The sequence below is a fragment of the Miscanthus floridulus genome, chromosome 1, assembly GCF_019320115.1.
Source record: "Miscanthus floridulus cultivar M001 chromosome 1, ASM1932011v1, whole genome shotgun sequence".
Classification (NCBI taxonomy): Eukaryota; Viridiplantae; Streptophyta; class Magnoliopsida; order Poales; family Poaceae; genus Miscanthus; species Miscanthus floridulus.
Genome location: NC_089580.1, coordinates 132,136,429 through 132,159,058, shown reverse-complemented (window position 1 = coordinate 132,159,058; position 22,630 = coordinate 132,136,429). Strand labels below are relative to the sequence as shown.

Below are 22,630 nucleotides of genomic sequence, written 5' to 3'. Positions count from 1 at the left end.
CACAAAAGGTGTGGTGAGCAAAACCAAAGCTATACTTGTGGTAAAATTTGGCAAGAAAATGTATTTATGACGTATGGGACATTGTGCTAAGAAAGTGTGTTGCGCTATAGTTGTAGTTGTGAACCAAACAACTGTCTAAAAAACTACAACATGACTAACCTATGATATTGTAAGTTGTGATCATGAACTAAACAAGCCCTTTGGTTCTTCATCTAAAATGAAAGGCACAGCTTTTACCATCAACTTTCAAAAGTATTACCCATATGGAAAAATCTTACGCTATAATATACTCATATGGTAAAACTTCCCTCAATTTTCACCATTGTCTTTTTTTAATAAAACTTGTTACTAAGGTCTGTTTTCAAACTTTGCCCTTTGATAGCCACATATAGTTTGTGCTTGGTTATAAGAAACTTTTAGTAGAGCTAAAGGCCATTATAGTAATTTTCAATAAGACAATACGTTAGTTTGCGTTCTCTAGTCATGGTCTCATGGGTGTGAAGTATTGGAAAACAGAGGGAAGTGTAAGGATTTGTTTGGAACATAGAAATTTGACATAGATCATGTAGGAATTTCGCAGATATCAGTTTATTTTCACAACAAAAACATAGAAAACAAGAAAAAATCATGTGTTCCAAACATACGAAAGCCTGTCTAGTTTGCTTTAACTAATAGGGATTTCGCACATTTTAGCTACAAATAGATATGGTCGAAAATTGATATGCCTAGAACCACATGTTTCATTTTCTTTAGAAAACATTAGGAGCTGCCGGTTTTTAAAAAAAGGGAATACTCAAAACTTATATTTATCATTAAAACATAATACAAGGATTTAGGAAACAAGAACTTGATCGCATCGGCACAGCTACAAGAAGAGAGTCAAGGCATTGACACAAAGGAAAAAAAGGCTGCCACAAGGCCATGACCAAAAACATCGTTGGTTCCCATGGGTGTGCACACCGATAGAACATCACGTGTTCCTTATAACAGCGACGGCAACATACACCTAAATAATTGTTAGGCCCAGAGTAAAATTGTATTCACATATACAAGAAAAAATGGGACTTCATCAATACCCTTACATATCTAATCACTTGTGGTCATGTCACTCTCTTTCGAGCCAAAAGAGAATGCAAGTACCAGTTTTTCTCCATGTCACTCCTCTCAAATGCTTTTCTCTCTACGATACCGATACACCCTTCAACATTCACTTTTATTCTGCGTGCAAGCTACTATAAACGTCTGTAGATCATTATTTTGCGTGACATGGAACGGAACTGGACGCATAGGTGAATGTTGAGACAACACGCCACCGTGGTGCGTTGGAAAAACCCTAACTGGCTGACCCGGACTAGGCACAACGATCCAAGGAATTGAGCCGTAGATCTAATGTGAGCTTCACCGGGTTCAATCTAGTGGCCACAAGCACGCCAAAATAGAGTCCCACTCAGCAAAATAGAGTCCCACTCAGCAACAATTGCGGAAACTGCTGGTGATCAACCCGAACACCTGCAACATCATTGCCACCGCTATGCATACCGTCCTGTATGTGTTCACGAGTCTCTCCCTTCAAAGGTGCCGCCTGATTCGCTTGCTTGTTAGTGGTTATGTTCGGTTTACCCCATATCCGATTTGTTCGGTTTCTTTTTTAGCCGGAACAATATTTTTCTTTTACAACCTTTCAACCAGAACAGTGTTTTTCAGCCAAGATTCAGCAAATCAAACGGAGCCCCTAGGCGTTTCCTGCCAACTAACCTAGTTTTCCCTCCACCACTACGCTACCAAGACGCCACATCAGCACAAATACAGTGATCTAGAGCGATGCGCTGATTTTTGTATTCAAGAGAGCAAAATGGGTAATTTTTTTCCTCGAAGAACGTGCCCAAGCACATGTTTCGTTAATAGGACATAATGGGTATTTCAGTTTAAATATAGAAGTCGGGGCCGATACAGTAGTACATATTTAGCCTGTTCGCTTGTTGATTTCAGCCAGCCCAAACCAACTAGCCAACAGTGTTTTTCTCTCACAACAAACCAGCACCAGCCAGTCCAAACCAGCCCAGAAACCAACCAGCGAACGGGCCTAATAGGCAAGTACAAGAAGAATCTCCTAGCCTACTGGTCGCAACGAAAACCATGGAGTACAATAGAACACAAACACACGAACTGCAGAATGGAATGTAAAACTTGCATGTCTGCACTCTGCAGTGTGAACACGCCACGTGCATGCCGCACCACTCGCGTAGCCATCTATAGACGGTTGTAATGAAGGATGCCTAACCAGATTGCTCTTCGGCGAGACCAAATTCACCCTTTCGTTAGCACTTTGCCTGAGCAGGCTATTTCCTTGTCCTCAGACCACCCGAATTCTTCCAAGAATGACAATACCACACCATTGGACCAGCCAAAACCAGTCTGCCAAAACATGTCCATGAGCTCAAGTCAGAACAGATGTTATATCTCTCGCTTTATTGGTTAACAAAGTAATCCGCTGCTTCTGTAATTACTAAGATACTAAGGCAGAAAATTGTATGAGGTTGTCAGTCATCAGAAATGCCCAAACTGCTGATCATCCGATCAGTCTTTAGAACAACTGATGAAAGGGATTTTCACCATACCTGGGGCTTGTATTCACCACCGCCTCCAGATTCTCCACAAGCGGTAACACTGTACTTCTCATGCATCGCGCCCGTCGATTTGTAAGCGGCATAGTTTGTCCTCACCCACCTCGTAGCAATGTCCTCAGCTAATATTTTGGCCTCCGATCCAGAATGCAGCAGCCCCTCAGCTATAAGATGCTGCAGTGGGGCCCATCCATTTGGGAAATCCCTGTTCAATTATTTGCTCAACGGTTAAAGAAATTAGAAGAAATAAATATTTCCGGCACAAGTTTCACCTGGAGTTTTTATCATCCATAGTTTCCAGCGGGAACTAACCATTGTTGGCCTGTGTTTGTCAGGGAAGTTGCTATTCCTGCGGCATGAAGTAACCCAGATGCCTTGAGGCTTGCCATGACTCTCTTCGATTTTGCCTCATCAGCAAAGCGTACCAATCCTAGTTAATTGAAGGCAGTGGGAGTAAGTGAAAATATAAAGGGTAAAACATTTTTTTTCCAAAAAAAAGCAAGAATTTCAGGCGTAATAATTGTTCTTACAATACAAAGACAGACAAAAAAAAAAAGGACAGACAAAAAAGGTTTCAATTTATGTAGCTGTCTGTAATGTTGCAGTCTTGTACTAGAACGGTACTTCCTTCACATAAAAAAAGTACCTTCTGCGTTCATTCAAAGAAGGAATATAATAGCAAAGAGTTTGCTTTCATTCAGAAAATGTGAGCGAATGGTTATTCCTTCTTCCTGGAAACATGGAAGGAGCATGCTAATACCATCAAGAATTGTCAAAAAGGTGTTGCCGATGGTTACTTTCCAGTTCTTTGTTAGAGCAGTTTAGTTCACAGGATATTCTAGTTAACATACAAAACATGTAGCTGGGATAGTCTTAGAAATTTGTCATAATAAAGCATTGTATACTCTGAGAATGTAATCAACAACAACAACAACAACAACAACAAAGCCTTTAAGTCCCAAACAAGTTGGGGTAGACTAGAGTTGAAACCCAGCAGAAGCAATCAAGGTTCAGGCACGTGGATAGCTGTTTTCCAAGCACTCCTATCTAAGGCTAAGTCTTTGGCTATATTCCATCCTTTCAAGTCTCCTTTTATTGTCTCTACCCAAGTCAACTTCGGTCTTCCTCTGCCTCTCTTCATGTTACTATCCTGGCTTAGGATTCCACTACGCACCGGTGCCTCTGGAGTTCTCCGTTGGACATGTCCAAACCATCTCAACCGGTGTTGGACAAGCTTTTCTTCAATTGGTGCTACCCCTAATCTATCACGTATATCATCGTTCCGAACTCGATCCCTTCTTGTATGACCGCAAATCCAACGCAACATACGCATTTCCGTGACACTTATCTGTTGAAGGTGTCGTCTTTTCGTAGGCCAACATTCTGCACCTGATACCGAAAGAATTGCTCACACTGGTTGAGCCAATTCAGGGGATCAACAGAGCCGTCGTATGTGGCGAACTCCAACTTGTAAAACTTGGGCGGCGGCGGGTCCTGTGCGGCGGCCGAGGGCGCCGTGCCCGTGCTGTCCAGCGAGGGCGACGCAGCGGAGAGCGTCAGCATCAGGCTGCCGCCGTGGAACAGGGGACCGTCCACCCCACCGTAGAGGACGCCCGGAGCCGGGGCGCCGCCATGCGCCATGATAGCCCCGGTGGTCGGGAGCGGCGGTAGGTGCGGCTGGGTACTGATCGCCGTGTAGATGGGTTCCGACGAACCGGCGATCCAAGCCGGAAGCGGTGACGGCGACGACGGGAACCTGATTTGCTGGATGGGGACGCCCTGGGACAGCGGCGGCGCGGCTGGGAACGAGGTCGTCGCAGTCCCGTCGTAGGGCATCCCATACTGGTATGAGATGACCGGCGCCGTGGTCGCGGTCGAGGGCGGCGGCGGCGGCGGGGGTAGCTGCTGTTGGTGTGGCGGCGGAGGAGGTGGCAGCTGGGGCTACGGCTGGGGCGCATAGGGCCCGACGAGGAAGGCCCTGATGCCCGCCACGGCCTGCCCTAATTCCAGGATTGCGACTGTCATCTGCTCTGGGGTGAGGACGAGGGCGGCGGGAGACGACGGCGCCGGGGCAGAGGGCGCGATCGCCCCTGAGGACGCCAGCGCGCCCAATGCCAGCGCGCCTGATGTGTGGGGCAGCAGCGCCGACGAAGACACTGGTGGCGGCGGGTGGGTGTGCGGCGGCGGCGGGTGGGAAGAACTCGGTAGAGAGCTGGACATGATCGAACCAGAGATCTCTAATACCAGATTGATAGGAATCCGATCCCTACCAATGCGAGTTCGTAGGTTGTACGAGTGAGAGAGGGGAGGGCGAGGCTGGAGGCACGCTCGACGGCTTCTGGGCGCCGTGGTCGCGCGCAGAAGAAGAGAAGGAGGCGACTAGGGCTACTGGCGGTCCCCCGGCTCCCTAAAGGAAGCCGAGCAATTATGTTGGCTCTTTTTCCTCCCATCACAAAGTGTCTTAGATCTGCTTACATAACTCTCCTCTTTGCTAATAATAGGAAATAAATAATAATAAATTGGGCCAAGCCCGTAATTCCCTGCGCCTCTAGCCACTAATGGCCCTCCTCCAGGTGTACTGAACCCAGTCATAACAGCACCATACAACATAACAGGTCTAATCGCCGTCCTATAAAACTTGCCTTTTAGCTTCTGTGGTACCCTTTTGTCACATAGGACACCAGATGCTTGGCGCCACATCATCCACCCTGCTTTGATTCTATGGCTTACATCTTCATCAATATCCCCGTCTCTCTGTAGCATTGATCCTAAATATCGAAAGGTATCCTTCCTACGCACTACTTGACCTTCCAAACTAATATCTTCCTCCTCCAGAGTAGTAGTGCCGAAGTCACATCTCATATACTCAGTTTTAGTTCTACTGAGTCTAAAACTTTTGGACTCCAAAGTCTCCGGCCATAACTCCAGTTTCTGATTTACTCCTGTCCGGTTTTCATTAACTAGCACTACATCGTCCGCGAAAGGCATACATCAAGGGATGTCCCCTTGTATGTCCCTTGTGACCTCATCCATCACTAAGGCAAACATATAAGGGCTCGAAGCTGACCCTTGATGTAGTCCTATCCTAATCGGGAAGTCATCCATGTCTCCATCACTTGTTCGAACACTAGTCACAACATTGTTGTACATGTCCTTAATGAGCCCGACGTACTTCGTTGGGACTTTATGTTTGTCCAATGTAATCGATAATGTAAATTCCCCTAAGAACAATCTTACAATATGTAGGCCGCCGAGGCCAAGCCTCTTTTAATAAAAGCAATATAACCAGGTGGGGATTGCATCCCCCCGTTGAAAGTTTCAAAAATAATAATAAAGCATTGCACACTCAGGCATTAGAAACAAACACATGCAAGTCAAGGACGCACCGGAATGGTATGCATTTAGCCACAGCGGAATGAAGTTAGAAGCAAATATGTTGCGGTTCTGTGAGTTAGACTTCCATTCGTGGACTCTCTGGAATTATAATGCATATCAGTTACACCACCAAGAAGTGCTAAATTGCTAATAAAAACTGGATAAGATTGTAAAGATCCGTTGTGAGCACCTGGCAGTCTGCATCAGCAGGAAGCCAATAGTCAAGCCACTGTTCCATCTCAGAGTTCCACAAAATAGAGTCAATTGCAATATGACGTGCTCTTGAAGCCTTTAAATTTTTTTCTGAAGTTGCATCATCTCCTACGAGTTTAGCCAAGGCAGCAATATCCAGCTCCATCTGTGTCGTGCATAAACAAAGCTAGACTTTATCACGTTTGCAAGTATTGTTGACTGGATTTAGATGTGCTTAATATTATGCACCCAAGTCATGCTAAACCCACATATCATTCCACATCGAATTTCAAGTACCATAAAAGATTTGACCAAGGGGAGGGACGTCCCCCTGATTTTCATCTTAAGAAGTTGGTGCCGTGACTCGAACCCGGGCTGGCTCAACCAACCGCTTCTTTGGCGTGTTGTGCTGACCAGTTGCACCGTGAGAGTGTTGGCTCAACCAACCAGTTTTGCAAGTACCATGAGAAGCTCCAAATCTTACCTTAAATATGAATGTGTTCAAGTCCACAGGTATGATGTAAGTGGTTGCCAATGTTGTCATGTCAGAAGAATTCCTACATAAAACAGTAAAACCACTCAGAAACAACTTGTGGTACACGGTGCAAAAATAATTTCGTATCAATGGTCGATGGAGCTTGGTGTGTCTTCTACTGCAGTACTTGTTTTAACCAGTGTAGCGAAAGCAGCAAAACTGTTAGCTCATTAGTTCCTTTTTAAGGATAGCAAACATCCAAACCTCATCCATCGAGAGCTAAAATCCCATCCTGATTCTGCCGCTGAAGCAATTTCGCTGTATAGTTTTTCCTTAGCGGCCATAGAATTAACCTTCGAAGCCAGTTCCTCATCCTTAAAGAAGAAAACTATATTAGCTGGTCCTTTAATGGTAAAACTTTTCACTGTCACCAGCAAATTAATTAAAAATGTATCCAAGGCTAAGACTTTACAATTGTCGCACTTTCAGGCCTAGGTTTGTTCCACCTAGCCTGATAACGAGACAAATTATGGACCTGACCGTGATTGTCAGCTATAGCCACATTATGAATCTCTGCATATAGAAACAATGTAATGTTAACTTGCTTTCAATCATGTCAAAACATACCAAATAAATCTGAACTGTTGCTGTCTTCATGGGGTACCTGACATCCAGAAGTTATGCTCTTTAAGTAGAGAGGGGAATACTTTCCTAACAAACTCTACGTCACGAGTTGCCCTGTATACTTCTAAAACCATGGAGCTTAAAAGTGGTGGTTGGCTACAGAGAGAAAGCATCTATCAGATGATGATGACCTCTTGGCAATATGTTGCATATACATGTAGTAGGGGCTGAGTGGGACTCCAACTAGTCTTCAATCAGCCCTCTAATTTTCTCATGAAGCTAAGTATATAACTTTAGACAGACATTATACATAAACTTTAATTTAAATGTTTTGGGCTGTAGATGCAAACTAAAGATCAATCTGGTGCAGACAGAATTATCACCTTCGGTTAATGTAGTAGGATCTTGCACCATTCGGAACAAAACCATATTTTTCCAACATGTATACAAGGTTAAGCACAATAGTCTTTGCCGTGTCATACATTTTGCTCACCAGCAATCCCCTGCATTGAGCCATATCGCTATATAAGAAACAATAACAAGAAGAATAAGAACAACGGTTAGTTCGTTCCCAGTGTCTATTTGGAACCACCATATAAGAGATCAGTAGGAACTAGAACAGATAAAAGCAAGGACTCTGTCAATGATCTCGTCTCAGAAAACTAATTCCAATGACAAGGCCATACATAGCACGGCGGCCACCACCCATAAAAAAGTGGATTATTTACATATTTACTATCATTATGATGTGAGTGGTATAAAAAATACCATGTCAGTGACTCATGTGTCAGTGACACAGGGTAAGATGTCATCCATAATAATGGTATTTACTCCTATACATGGTGATGACAAAAGGCGCACGACGGTCAGACATGGCGATGACGAAGCATACGACAAACAGAACAGACAAGGTGATGACAAAGCGTACGACGAACGCAGGAACACACAAATGAAAATCGAGAGATTGCCCTACATGTGGTACCGCAGCAGCGATAACTACGAGAGAAGAACACGTACTATCGAATTCCATGTCTGGACCTGGATTCATCAATTTTGCCTCTCCCAAATCCCAATGGAAAAAAAAACCGCGGATTACAGTACTATACGTGATCTAGAGCTGTACTACTTAGTAATATATAGTATATATTGTTTGATGGTAGCAGGCGACAAGGAAAGCGTAGCAGTAATGGACAAAGCGGCGGCGGTCAAACCAAGCGTAGCAGTAATGGAGCAAAGCGGCGACGGATCGGGTTGGAGGAGGTACCTGACGACCCAGTAGGAGTCCCAGTAGTATACCTCCCGGAACCTGGATCCCGGCACGACGACCCCGCCGGGCAGCGGCAGCAGCGTGTGCCGGTCCGGGCGCGCCGCGACGTCGGGCGCCACCCGCCGCGCCAGGCGCTTCCACAGCGCGTGCACCTCCAGCGCCCACGCCCGCGCCTCGGGGCTGTGGACGCGGGGCAGGAACCCGCGGGGCTCGGCCTCGAAGTCCGGCGGGACGGCCGGCACGAGGTCGGACCCGGGGTCCCCGAAGTAGCGGGACAGGAAGTCATCTAGCTCCGCCCGCGACGGCGCCGGGCGCGGCAGCGCCGCGAGGGCGGCGTCCGCGGCGCGCTCGTCGGTCGCCAGCGGCAGGTCGACGTAGAACTTGGGGTCGAAGTCGTGAGGTCCCAGCGCGCGCAGCGCCTCCGACTGCACCCGCTGCAGGAGCCCGAGCAGCGCGCTGGCGCCCTCGTCGTCGTCGTCGGCTGGCGCCATCTCGGTCGTGGCGCGGAGACAGGGAAGCAGGCAGGGGAGGACGAGTACTAGGAGGACGACGTGGTGGGGTTGCAGCGGGAACCCAGGCCCAGCCATCCGCCGAGAACCAAAAAGTTTGTCCTGTGGTCCGTCTTTTTCAGTTTTTTTTTCCAACTAGAACCATATTTTTCTATCAAAACAAATTAGTTAAAACAGTATGGTTTTATCAGGAAGCGAACGGGGCCAAGCTGCTACGTGGGTTCGCCGTACGTGTTGGTGGGGCTACTGGCTACTGGCTACGACGAGCGCGTGGGCGTGGCGTGGGGAGGCAGGCCGGGCCCGGAGACGGTTACGGCGGCGAGGACGACGAGCGTCTCCCGCGATTGGCTAGCTGCTGTGGGAGCGGGGGGAAAGTGGGAAAGGTGGTGGGGGACCGGTCGATTCGACAAGTGGCTCAGACCATCGTCGGTGCGGCCTTTTTGAACTGGGCCTTGTTGTTTAGATTGTAAATTTTTACAATCCAGATACTGTAGCACGTTTTGTTTGTATTTGACAGACTTTGTTCGATCATGAACTAACTAGGTTCAAAAGATTCGTCTTGTGATTTACAATCAAACTATGTAATTAGTTATTTTTTTTACATACTTTTAATGTTCCATATATACGTCCAAAAATTGATGTGATAAAAAGAGAGTGAAAAAACTTAAAATTTTGAGACAATCTAAACAAGGCAACCGTGGGCTCGGCTCCGCGTGGCAGTGCGCCAGTGCCGTGGCGGCCGCGGTGTTGTAGGTACCGTTTAGTTCCGCTTATTTTGCAAAATTTTTTAAGATTTTTCGTCACATCAAATCTTTGACGCATATAGAAAATATTAAATATAAATAAAAAATAAAATTAATTATATAGTTTAGACGAAATTCACAAGACGAATCTTTTAAATCTAATTAGACTATGATTAAATATTAATTACTAAATAACATCGAAAATACTATAGTACTATTTCTCAGAAAAATTTCGCCACGTAAACGAGGCCGTAGTCACAGGCTCGCAGCGCCGGGCGCTGGCCCCGGCCGACCGGCTGGGTTCGTCGTGTCTTGTGTCTTGTCGCGTGTGAAACTGGATTGCCGCTCGGTTTTGTGGCGAATACGTCCTTATATTAATATCTATGGATGGAAAATAATCGGATTCATATAGAATTAGATCAGGATGTCGTCTGTAAAATATTTTTATTTCGAATTTAAATGTAAAATTAAATATTTCGAATATGAATACAAAACACATGTCTCGGATTTAGATTCTATTCGGATATTTACGCAATTCAACTCAAAGTGCATATTGTTAAATTCAATATACATAATAGAATTTTACTACTATAGTTCATCGATAACCAACGTAAAATAAAATCAAAGTACACTTCCAATAGTCTCCAATATCGAAGTGAACTAAATTATAATAATATTTAATAAAAGTGATAGGTCCAGCAAAGAAATTCAAATAAGAATAGTAGGCAACAAGTAGCCATTTTGTTTTATAAATGATTTTATAATTACAAAATTATTAAACAAGTGGGTAAAATAAGTAAGTATATAACATAAATAAGGATAGCTCATAAAAATATAGTTATCAATAAATATCGAATAGTGAAGTATAGCAAATAACCAATCCATTATTTATATAATATTGATCATAACATTATAAATTATATAAAAGATCTAAAATAATTTACATCAGTAAATAAATAAGTTAAAGTATTAAAAATGTGCAACAACAAATATATTATGTTTAAACTAAATTATAAAAAATACTAGAATTAATTAATATTTATGTATCATTGATAATATTAAATTAGTATTAAAAGTTATTTATAGATATACGATTAAGGGTGCGTTTGCGAGGGTGTACCTGGGCAGCCAGGCTGCAGGTTGCTAGGCCGAGCACATGCACATGACCGGTGTTTGGTTATCGTACTCACAGAGCCTGGCTGTTCGGAGATTTCGTTTGGTTCACTGCATGCGAGCATCCGCTGTCTCACTGACATGTCCCGTCCGCATGCTTGCTGCGCTCGCGCGAGCCTGGCCGCATAGAAACGAAGCCTAGCGGCGTTTCTCCAGGGCCAGGCGACGGCGGCGTATTTGACTTCTGGGAGCCGGGCTCACTCGCGGGACAAGGCCGCAAACACGGGAGCCTGCAACCCACGAGCGCAAGGCCGGCCTGAGCCACCCTTGCAAACGCACCCTAAATAGTTTCAATGCATTACTAGTAATACTAAAATTAAGTAATTTGAAAGTGCATTTGCCCCTGTCGTGGGTTTTGGTGTATTGATGATATCCAAATTAGAGACTAATGAGCTTCTAATGAGATATATTGCAGCTTTAGTCCTGTTGAAAGCCCTACTTTGGTTTTGGATAATTGATGAAACCTAGCACTAACCTTTATCATGAGCGATGATACGAGCTAGGTTGGTGCAATCCAAGTGATTGAGCAAGATGAGGTCCATGGAGATGAAGATGGACATGTGTTGATGATGATCAAGCTCAACTTGAAAAAGAAGAAAGAGAAAAACAAAAACGGAGAAGATCAAAGCAAAGGTATTTGATAGGTTTTTGTTTTACACTCAAGATACCATAGAGGGTGTGAGTAATATAAGATCGATAGCCGTACTATAAAGAGAAAAAAATCTTTGGCTAAACAGTCTATTGAGTGCCACTAGGTGATATGACTTTTGCATATGCATTTAGGAACCTAGTGTGCTAACTTTGACCCTTGTAAAATGCTTTGAAAAATATTAACACATATGCACGCAAGTTCTACACTTTGTAGTTAACAAGTTGGAAGCAAGGATGAAGTAGTTATGGACTTAGGAAAATAAAAAGAGAAGAAGGTCCATGACCGGACGCTGCAGTCGAGGCGACCTGTGTGCCGAGGAGTGATCGGACGCTGGTCTTGTTGCACCTGCGTGTCCGGTCATCTTCTACAGAGGAGGCGCTACGCGCAATTGGACACGCAGGGCGCGCGTCAGGTCGGCTGTGATGTACTGTGACGTCAGCACCGAGAGCGCAGGCAGAGAAGTAGTGTGAGGACCAGATACTGGGGCGTGTCAAGTCGACGTTGACCTCACACCTCCGGTCAGTTTTTTGCCACTCTGGGAGCTTACTAGAGTTGACCGGACTTGGCTTCGCGCGGCATCAGGTCGATGGCGTCCGGTCGTCACTAAACTGAGCTGGCGATTGATCACTTGACCGTTGGAGATCAATGAATGACATTCAAAGTGGGGACACGTGGACACATCCCTACGACCGGATGTAGGGGGCGAGTGTTTGGTCATCTTGACCGGCATGTCTGGTCTGTGCGCAGTGAGCCTAATGCTAAGCCTAACAACTCTATTCTTTTAGGGACGTCTTTAAATAGTGTTTGGCTAGCTCCAAGGCATTTCTTTGGTACTTTGACATACTTAACATCTTTGTGAGCCTAGATAAATACCTCTCACTCATCTCCATCATTGATTCATCATCATAGTGAGATTGGGAGTAATTCCAAGTGCATTTGCTTGAGTGGTTGCATCTAGTGGCACTTGAGGGTCATTGTGGCTGTGGATTTCTTATTTCTCTTGGTGGTTGCCGCCACCTAGACGGCTTGGAGCAGCGGAGGAGCTTTGGCATGAGATGGTAATTGTTCATGGCCGGCTCCGGTGATTGTGAAAGGTCTTGTACCTTCCCCGGTGAAGAGCCGAAAGGTAACTCTAGTGGATTGCTCGTGTCATTGAGTTACCTCACTTGTGGGTAGGTTCTTGCGGTCCATGTTACATGGATATGTGGCTGAGGGAGCGTATCGCGTATCCGATACGTATCCGTTATGGATACCCGGCGGACACACGATCGATACGTATCAGCAAAGCATCCCATTTTTTATTATTTTCATGAATTTTGAGTATGTTTCTGGATATGTATTAGTCTATTGGATACAACCCAGTCCAAACAAAACACTCTGTCCCCGATGCCCTAGCCCCCGATGCCCGCACCTCACGTGGTCACGCCGCCTCCAGCGAATGCGCACATGGACGCCTCATCTGGTTGTCCCTACTCACCGGTCGCTGGCGACGAGCCTTCACCCCCTCTTGTAGGCCATCAGCGATGAACCTCTAGTCCCACTCGCTGGAGACGAGCCTCCACCCCTGCCCCCGCGCATAGGCTCCTACATACACGTGTGCCGCCTCCTGCACAGGGGATGCACCACTACTTGCCGACTGTCGTCGCTGGGCCTCCGCCACCTTCGTGCCATCAATTGACTTCTCTTCCTCCTATAGGCTGCCACGTAGGGGAGCACGCACCAGTCCACCACGACGGCGGCCAGCTCCTATGATGTAGGGGATGCAGATGAGAGGATGATTTGATTCAATAGCAAAGCAAGCTGTCTACTCTACTTCTGCATGTACACCCCCTTCCCCATTCTTGATCTATTCTACTTCTGTAGTTCTTAATTTTGTTTGTTCCCCACTTCCCCTTTTCATTAGTGTTGCCCATGCTTCATTGCTTGCATGTAGTAGATGGCCTCTCCAAATTTGGTAGTGCTGCTGTTGCACAAGCTGAGTGCTAGTGCTAATGCTAGCATAGGATCTGTGGGTTCTGGGTTTTGGTTAGGATCTCCTGTGAAACCAGAAACCTACAAGTTTTAGACTCACAATTTTAATTTGTATTATTATTTATTTATTAAAAAATAGTAAAACACATCCACGTATCCTGTTTTCTAGAAAATTACCAAATCCACGTACCCGTATCCTTTCGATACCGATACACGTATCCGTATCCGTGCTGTCTAACACCCTCGGTGTTACACTATAAATTTTTGGTAAAACACTGCATGGGCATCATGTTTATGTGATAGTGTATGTAAAATAGTGTGTAAATCAATTCCTATAACTCAAAACGATCGACGAAAACATGAAACGAAAGTTACATTTCAATGTCGCGTTACATCACTTAGGGTTTTAAACTAATTTTTATTGAGCAAGAATACTATAGAATGCATATGAGGAACTTTAATAAAGTTTGTAGTACAAGTCATGTAGGTGACGATGAAATACTTGAGGTTGCGAAAGGAATGCACTAGCTAGCATACCGGATAGCTTGGAAATCGAATTCGACGTGAATCCGATCAAGACTTAGTTGAATTTCCTGTCGGAAAACGCTTTGACGAAGCTAAGTTTAGCAATTTTTGTAGGAGAATTGGGTTAAGTAGTGGTATGGTCTTAGGGCTTGTTTTAGTAGCCCAACATGCCATCTCAAGTATAAAATAGGTGGTTTAGCAATTGAAGCATCGAGTTGGATTTTTGGGGCACTTTAAAAATCGTGCATGACACGTTACCCATCGGTTTTAGTGTCTGGGCACGGTCACCATGCCTCGGCCTGGCATCGCCACTCGTCCACACACGCACTCACGTGCACCATCGTGCGGGCTCCGCATCACCGCATGCGACCCACGCACACAACTCATGCACGCCTTCACGTGTATGCCACGCTCGGCGGGACGCTGGGGGCCGACCAGCCTGGCTGCTCTACCACCATCGTCACCGTTCACTCGGGTGCAGTGGCATCCTAGGGCCCCAGCCACCATCGCCAGCAAGCACACGTTCTCTGCATCGCGTCGTCACACAGCGTGCGCCTGCACCGCTCGCGTCGTGTCCGCCCGAGCCGCTGCACCAGCACATGGTCGTGTCGTCGTCAGCTTGCCAATTAAGGCGCTGCGGCCACACGAGCCGTGCTGACTCATTTGTGCATGTGTAACCTTCCCTGTGTGCACTTGCCTATTTTGTTTGAATGGCGAGCATCATTCTACGCCCCTGGTCACCTCTACGTTTAATGGCGCCGCACCGGCGTCACCGAGCTACGCCAAGGCCAACTCACAGCGTCGGTCTAATCCAAGTAATTGTGCGCTAGAGGATTGAGTAGGAACCTAGCTACGCGTTGAGCCCTCCCACTACTGCTGCCAGCCGGTGTCGAGCCCCAATTTGAAGCTTCCTTCGCCGTCGGCCAACTTAAGAACCCACGGCAACGCCCGTCCAATTCACCTCGCACCGTCCACCTTCATTCAATTCATTGGCACTGTGTCTTTGCCTTGTTCCCCACTATCCCATGCGCACCTAATTGCCCTGCTACTGCCTGCCCAACGCCGCTGATGCAGTCGCGCCACCATGGCCGTCGCTGTGTTTGCCGTGCATGCATGGCTGGACTCACTCGGCCTGTCTCCGATCAAGCCATCACGTCGGGTAGGTTTTGGGTGAGTTGTTGATGCCCAGCCTCTAGTCCTATCATTTCGGTTGTGCCTTGTCTCACGAGAACACGACTGCCACCACTGCAAGAGGTCCGCTGCCGTGGAGGGAACTCAAGACAACATCTCCATTCACTACTTCACCGCCCATCGCTTTGAGTTGGCATCTAGGTGAGCATCGACTCGCTACCGGGGGCGGCGAGGGGCTGGTCTGGCCAACATGACCGCCCAGTGCCAGCACCGCCGTGCCGGTGCACGCATGGGTGCCCGAGGGACCTAGCCATGGTAAAGAAGGAAAGGGGGAGGGGTGTATTTGTAAGATAGCTGACTGAAGGAATAGTGTTGTGGGCCTCGGTTGGATTTGGTAGTAAAGCGATGACGTTTTAGCAAATGTATCGGCACGCGCGGGCCTCCCTGTCGCGGGCTGTCGTCGCGGGGATGGGCCGCGTCCGTGTTAGGCCTCGCTGATGGGTCATAGTGTGCGTGCGCGTGAGGCGCCGGAGTGGGCCGAGCCGCTCGCGCAGTGGGCCGAACGGGTGGGTTCGGCTTTCCTTTTTCCAGTGAATTAATAAATGTTTATTCAATTTAGTTTTGAGCTGATCTTTGTAAAATTATAGTAAATTCTGTAGGTGTCCAAAAATAGTGAAACAAAATTTGTTAGGTTTACAAAAATGCTATCTATCTGTTGGTGTAGTTAGTTTACAGTTAGCTATGATAATGATAGATTCATAAATTCACTTTAGAAAGCTTAGTATTATTTAGCTTAATATTTATAGGATTTTTTGTGGCAAATTGGTGATAGCTTTAGCCATGAAATTTTTACAGTAGGCTCATTAGATTATTATGTGGTCACTGTAATTTTTGTAGCCCTAAAGTAGGTTGATAAATAGAATAGCTAGTACTCCTTGTTTTATCATAGATAGAGTAAATCGATATTAAGAATAGGGATTCCTTTGCTAAGTTAATACATGAAATGTTTCATACCTGTTTAGTGGGAATGATAGGTAACGTAGTGTCTTAGTTGGTAGAGCTAGTTTAATAGCTTAATAGATGTATTTTATTTCAAGAGTTGCTGTTGCCGTATTACCAAGTATTGCATCATCATTGAATGCATGTAGATAACGAATTGGTAGAGTTTGTTCCTGTGGGCAAATAGGAGTTCGAGGAGATCATTGAGGAGTACGAGGAAGAGATTCTCATATAGGAGGAAGCCCTAGAGCCATTTGTTGCTGACTTTGTTGACACCCCGCCTACCCAAGGCAAGCCCCGGTGCATAACCCCTATTTTTGAATGATCATTGAATATATATATGATGTGCATTTACGTTGCAGGCATTTTTTGAAAACTACATGCATAGATATACTTACCTAGGAGTCCTACTAGTATAGGTCGAGTAGCTGCTATGCTTAGGATTTCGGTAGCGTGGGTAACCTGTCGTTACTCACAATAGGTGATAATTATGATCACACATGATAAAATAGTGGAAAGGAAAAATAGAGACTAGGCAGGGATGCAGTTTGGGTATTGGTGGGTGTAAGAGGTTGTGTTCTGTGGCCAATAGGGCATAGCTTGGTTACACTTTTTCTCTGTTTGTGTCGGTTAAGGACCGGCCATTGCATTGGGTTCTAGACAAGTCACAGACTTATTATCCCGAGCACATACTTGGGTATGGGCGTAGGGAGGGCTTGTTGCTCTCTTGTCGTGGGTTTCGACCCTTTCTGGACCAACTGATTGGAGGCGGGGAAGGTGCAGGTCTAAGCACCGCACTGAGTCTAGGACTCAGGAGCGGGGGCTTGGAGTTCAAGTTTGGATGGGGACCTAGACCCCATGATAGGAGAGTGGTGGGTTGGTCCTGCTTGTTCCTGGGGTACAAGTGGGGCGTGTGTTTTTGGGGTGCCCATCTGGGCACATTTATTCGCGAATCGCTGGGCAATCTGGTATGGCTTGTCTATGGTCTAGCACCGTAGTAAGAACTAAAAGATGAAAGATGATGAAATGGATCTGATTGCTCAACCTTTGCTTGAAAGTAGGACTTGTGCTTACATAGAATGGCTAGATAATGAATTAATCATGACTGCTAATAGTAACATAAATAAGGATTCACTATTAGCATTGCTTTCTGCAAAAAGAAACCCAGCAAACCATAAAGCTTATCATATCCCTTGAAATCGGGAAAGTATTCTCACTAGTCAGATAAGTCTTGCGAGTATATTGTATACTCAGGGTTTATTTACCCCTATTGTGGGTAATGCTTGAGGAGTAGCCATTGTGTAAATGATTCTTCTAGTGGGCACAGACGGATCCTTATTTCTTATCGATAGATGTGTAGTTTCATTCCACTATTTAATATTCCGCACTCTAAATTTGGTAATGTAATAATACATTTCTAAGAACTCTGGATGTATTAAATGGACTAAGTATTATAACTCGTTCTCATTATTAGATCCTTGGGGAAAATGTGGATTATTTAGGCTCTCCCTTGGGGTGTGCTCGATGAAACCTGCCTGACATAGCTCACTCTCGGGGTGCTTAGTGTCTGTGGAAGACAAGCGCCTCTGTAAGTGCATTATTTCGGGCAGTTCTGCTAGATGTTGTATGGCTTTGCGGTGTCTAATTGTGTGGATGAGGTTTGTGCAACACCTCTTAGCCACTGAACCACCAAGTGTCGGTTGACACAACGAGGACTAGCGTGCCGGCAAGCACGCGAACCTCGGGAGAAAAATTGATTATCTCTTGCCCTTTGGTATTCTCTTAGTGATTGAATTGGTATTCATCTTGTGATTGGTTCACTCTACATAGCGGTATAATCACCCTACTCACTCATTTACATTCCCACAAACTAGTTGTAGCAAGCTCTTTAATGTAGCTAGAATTGAGAACTTGCTTTGTAGCTTAAGTTCATCTAGTGGAGCTCTTTAGTGTAGTAAGTTTGAGAGCTCTTAGTGAGTAGCAACACATTGTCAGGTATCGATATTAGAGATACCCAAAGCAAGGAAGTTAGCACCCACGCTGACTTCCTTGGATGGAGCAAGACATATTAAAAGGTCTCACCCAACCCCTTAGGTTCGTGCTCTGTCTCGCCCGACCCCTTGGGTACGGGCTTTGTCTAGATCGACCCTAAGGACGCGGTTTCCGTCTCGCCCAACCTCGAGGCCGCGGGGGTCTCGCCCAAGGCCGCAGGCTCCATCTCATCTGACCCCAAGGCCATGGGCTCCATCTTGCCCAATCCCTTAGGTTCATGCTCTGTCTCACCCGACCCCAAGGCCACGGGTTCCATCTCGCCCGACCCCTTGGGTTCACGCTCCATCTCTCCTGACCCCAAGGCCATGGGCTCTGTCTCACCCAACCCATTGGGTTCATGCTACATCTCACCTGACCCAAAGGCCACGGGCTCCGTCTCGCCCAACGGGGACCCATACCGTCGCCAACCACTCTAGGTCCAAGCGTATGTGCCTAGGTCAAAACTCTGACTCCAGGGAAGAGACTGGCACTCCTCGATGTAACCCATGGCCATGATGGGCCATACTTGAGGGTTCACATCAAGAATAGCATTGGGCATGCCGGTGATGTTCTTCCTAACCCTTGTATGAACATTGATAGGCGCGTCAGTTCACCACGACATCCACCGGGATGAAATGGAACGCCAAGATCGGTAGATGACGCCTGCGCATGGCGCTAGTGACAAATAGGGCCACAACGTGGAGCCGTCCCTGTTGACATCTACAGGATCGGTGGGACCCGCATGAAGAAGAAGGACTCGACAATCTTGGAAGCCTTCTTCTCTCTCTCTCGTCCTTCTCCTTTTTCTCCATTGTAACCCGTGCTTTCCCTTTGCCTATAAAAGGGGAAGTAGGGCACCCCATGAAGGGGGATCCAGATCTGCACGAGACCAAACCACAAGATAAAAGCATAAGAGCATGACACAAGCACATGTCTGAGCAGCGATCAAGCTCTCAGCACCCATTCACTGCTTTTACTAGAGGCTTGGGATCCTTTCCCTCTCTTGCGTATTTGTAACCCCTACTACAAACCAAGTGCCGATAACATGAGCAGCAGCAAACTAGACATAGGGACATTCTGAACTAGTATAAACCATTGTGTCCTCTGAGCACACTATCCGAGCCAGACGCACAAATACAAAATTACTCATCGGTGGTCCAAAAACACTGATAGTTGGCGCACCAGGTAGGGGCTTTTTGCATGTCTTGATGTCCGCATTAGGCCTTGGATGGCTAGTCATGGTGTCAGCTGGGTCCTAGGAGTGCACGTGTGCTTTGGGAACCTTGACTTCATTGTCACGGTGGAGGGATAGTTGGTGCAGGCTCCCATCGCCGTCCAACCTCTCTGCTCCGTCGACCTCGAAGCGATCGCTGAGGCGCTTGAGGAGCTACAGCTACACGTGCTAGAGGCTCGCGCCCCTGGGAGTGACCAACTCCTCGGCTTCAATTACGAGAGGTTAGAGCGCTAGCTTGGCGCCTTCCTAGGACCCTGGGTGTCCTAGGAGGACCTAGGCCGCCTCACATTCTCGTTCACAAACATCATGACCTAGCTTGCTGGAGGAGAGCCACTCTCCTCGAAATACCTTATCCGAAGTGCCCCAACAATGCTCCCGTTTGGTCTGCACAATGCTGCAGAGACCGTTGGCCACCTTGTGGTGCAGCGTACATCCCCATCCCCTACAAACGATGAGTTCATGGGTATGACCGAATATGTCGTGGAATCTTTCCACGACCTCCTCATAGGAGAATCGGAGTCACCCTCTAACTCTAACTCTAGCAAGGGCAGCCATCACCCCTCTCATGAATGTTTCATGGTAGGTACCCCCAAGGGATACATTGAAAGCATCCATGAGGGAGAGACTACCCCAATAAATGGCTTCGACGATGAGGTATAGCAGCTAAAGGCTCGACACCAAGAGCTCAAGGAAGCATGACTCTAGCTCAAGTAGGAACATGTGGAGCTCGAGCGAGAGATCAAGTGCCATAGAGACAGTGGGTGTGCGTGTGCCGTGGCCCATGACATGAACTAGAGGATCATCAAGGACGATGAAGCCCTCCCGTACTTCACCCGAGCAAGCCAGAACATCGCTGCTGCAGTGGCCTTGCTCCGGGGGCTTTCGGGGCCCATGATACCCAAGGATTATTGGGCCCATCATGAGATTCACACACTACTCGAGCGTGCGGCGTTGCAACAAAGCAGCCCAATAGGGATGTGTTAGTCCACCAGGCGCAGTGAGGTGATAGGTCGCACGCCATGGTCCTGGTGCATGAGCATCTCGGCCTCCACCATGACGCGCATGACGCCCTTGACGCCCGCAGGTGTACCCATGGTGATGCGAGGAAGGAGGCTAGCCATAGCTACCACCCTTATCATGGTGAATGCTATGATAGCGGCAACAACCGAAGCCTGAGCCCCAACTTGCTAGGACCTTAGGCCTTTGGCCGACACATCCTCAACGCCGTCTTCCCACCGTGGTACCGACCGCTGACCAACATCCCAAAATACTATGGAAAATGAACACCAGACTATGGCTCAAGGATTATCAGCTTGCTTGCCAAGCGGGTGGAGCTGATAATGACGATTTCATTATCCGCAACCTTCCATTGTTCCTGACTAATTCGGCACGAACATGGTTGGAACACCTTCCGCCCAACTAAATCCAAAGTTGGGCAGACCTAAAAGAGATCTTCATGGGAACCTTCCAGGGCACATATGCACATCCTGGGAACCCATGGAATCTCAAAAACTACTAATAGAAGTTTAGAGAAACTTTTCATTGGTACATCCAGTGCTTCTCCCGACAATGCAACGAGCTGCCCAACATCGCCGATGCCGATGTCATAGGAGCTTTCCTATCTAGGACCACCTATGAGTCCTTGGTTCACAAGCTAGGACGTAAGGGCTTGCAAACCACTAAGGAGCTCCTCGACATTGTCACTAGCCATGCCTCGGGCGAAGAGGCGGTCGGGGCGATTTTCGACCGCCTCAAAGGCAAGGCAAAGCAGGACGTGGACGTCGGCGAAGGCGCCTCCAACCATCCCAACAACAAGAAGAACAAGCAGCAGCACGAGGGCTTGCTCGTGGCCATCGCCAACCGCAAGGGGTGTCGGAAGCCCATCGAGGGTACCCCGGACCACTTCGAGAAGCTGCTCGAAGGGCCATGCCCGAACCATGCTTTCCCATCAAGCACCTATACAAGGACTGCATCCTCATGAAGCAGTTCTTGTCTAGAGCCTCCAACAAGGGGGAGCATAGGAAGGAGCCCAAGCTGACCATAGATGACACCAAGGGAAAGGACGACGGCTTTCCGATGCTAGATGGCTACCTCATGATCTTTGGAGGGTTGGTGGCCTACGAGTCCAAGCGCTGCTAGAAGCTTGTGCACTGCAAGGTCTATACGGCTGAGCTAGCTACGCCTACCTTCCTTTGATGGTTGGAGTCCACCATAACCTTTGATCAGACCGACCACTTAGAAAGCGTCCCATAGCTAGAAAGATATCCACTCGTGGTCGACCCAATCATTGGCACGAAGCAGCTCACCAAGGTGCTGATGGATGGAGGTAGCGGGCTCAACATCATGTATGCTAAAATGCTCGACACCATTGGCATCGACCGAGCATGCATCTGACCGACTAGGATGCCTTTCCACGACATTGTGCCAGGAAAGCAGGCCGTGCCACTTGGGAAGATCGATCTGCCCGTCACCTTTGGGGATTCGACAAATTATAGGATGGAGATCCTTACCTTCAAAGTGGTCGTGTTCCACGGAACCTACCACGCCATCCTCGAACGTCCAAGCTATGTGAAATTCATGGCCGTCCCCAACTACACCTATCTAAAGTTAAAGATGTCGGGTCCATGCCGGGTCATCACTATCGGCACCTTCTTCCAGCACGCCTATGAGTGTGAGGTCGAGTGCTATGAACACGTCGCAGCAATTGTCACCTCTAAAGAGCTTGCGGCCATAAGGGAGGAGATCGTTGAAGAAACACCTAACCCCAAGCAGTCGATGGGGTATTTCAAGCCTATAGAGGGCGCCAAGGAGGTCCTCATAGACCCTAGCAGCTCCAAGGGCAAAGTGGTGCGCATTGGCACCACGCTTCCCTCTGAATAGGAAAGCGTGTTTGTCGATTTCCTTCATGCCAATAGAGACATCTTTGCATGGAGACCCTCGGACATGCCAGGCATTCCAAGAGAAGTCACCGAGCATGCCTTGAAGATCAGGCTAGGCTCCAAGCCGATAAAGCAGTGCCTACATTGCTTCAACGAGGAGAAACGCAGGGCCATCGATGAAGAGATTGCAAAGCTTTTGGCGGTCGGGTTCAATAAGGAAGTGTAC

At 47.1% G+C, this 22,630-nt stretch overlaps 2 protein-coding genes across 2 annotated transcripts; one reads left to right on the top strand and one right to left on the bottom strand.

Annotated features, from left to right (window-relative positions):
• Positions 1 to 1,904: 1,904 nt before the first annotated feature.
• Positions 1,905 to 9,178, bottom strand: LOC136541671 (probable trehalase). Its single transcript, XM_066533683.1, has 11 exons — positions 8,555 to 9,178; positions 7,674 to 7,793; positions 7,331 to 7,446; positions 7,139 to 7,239; positions 6,931 to 7,040; positions 6,676 to 6,748; positions 6,190 to 6,357; positions 6,011 to 6,098; positions 2,937 to 3,054; positions 2,619 to 2,829; positions 1,905 to 2,415 (listed from the first exon to the last, which is right to left on the bottom strand). The coding sequence occupies exons 1-11, from the start codon at positions 9,142 to 9,144 to the stop codon at positions 2,308 to 2,310; spliced, it is 1,803 nt and encodes a 600-aa protein (XP_066389780.1). The 5' UTR covers positions 9,145 to 9,178; the 3' UTR covers positions 1,905 to 2,307.
• A 12,750-nt stretch (positions 9,179 to 21,928) lies between these two features.
• LOC136463347 (uncharacterized) lies at positions 21,929 to 22,405 on the top strand. The gene has a single exon (XM_066462351.1). It carries the CDS (start codon positions 21,929 to 21,931, stop codon positions 22,403 to 22,405), a length of 477 nt encoding a protein of 158 aa, XP_066318448.1.
• Positions 22,406 to 22,630: the final 225 nt, after the last annotated feature.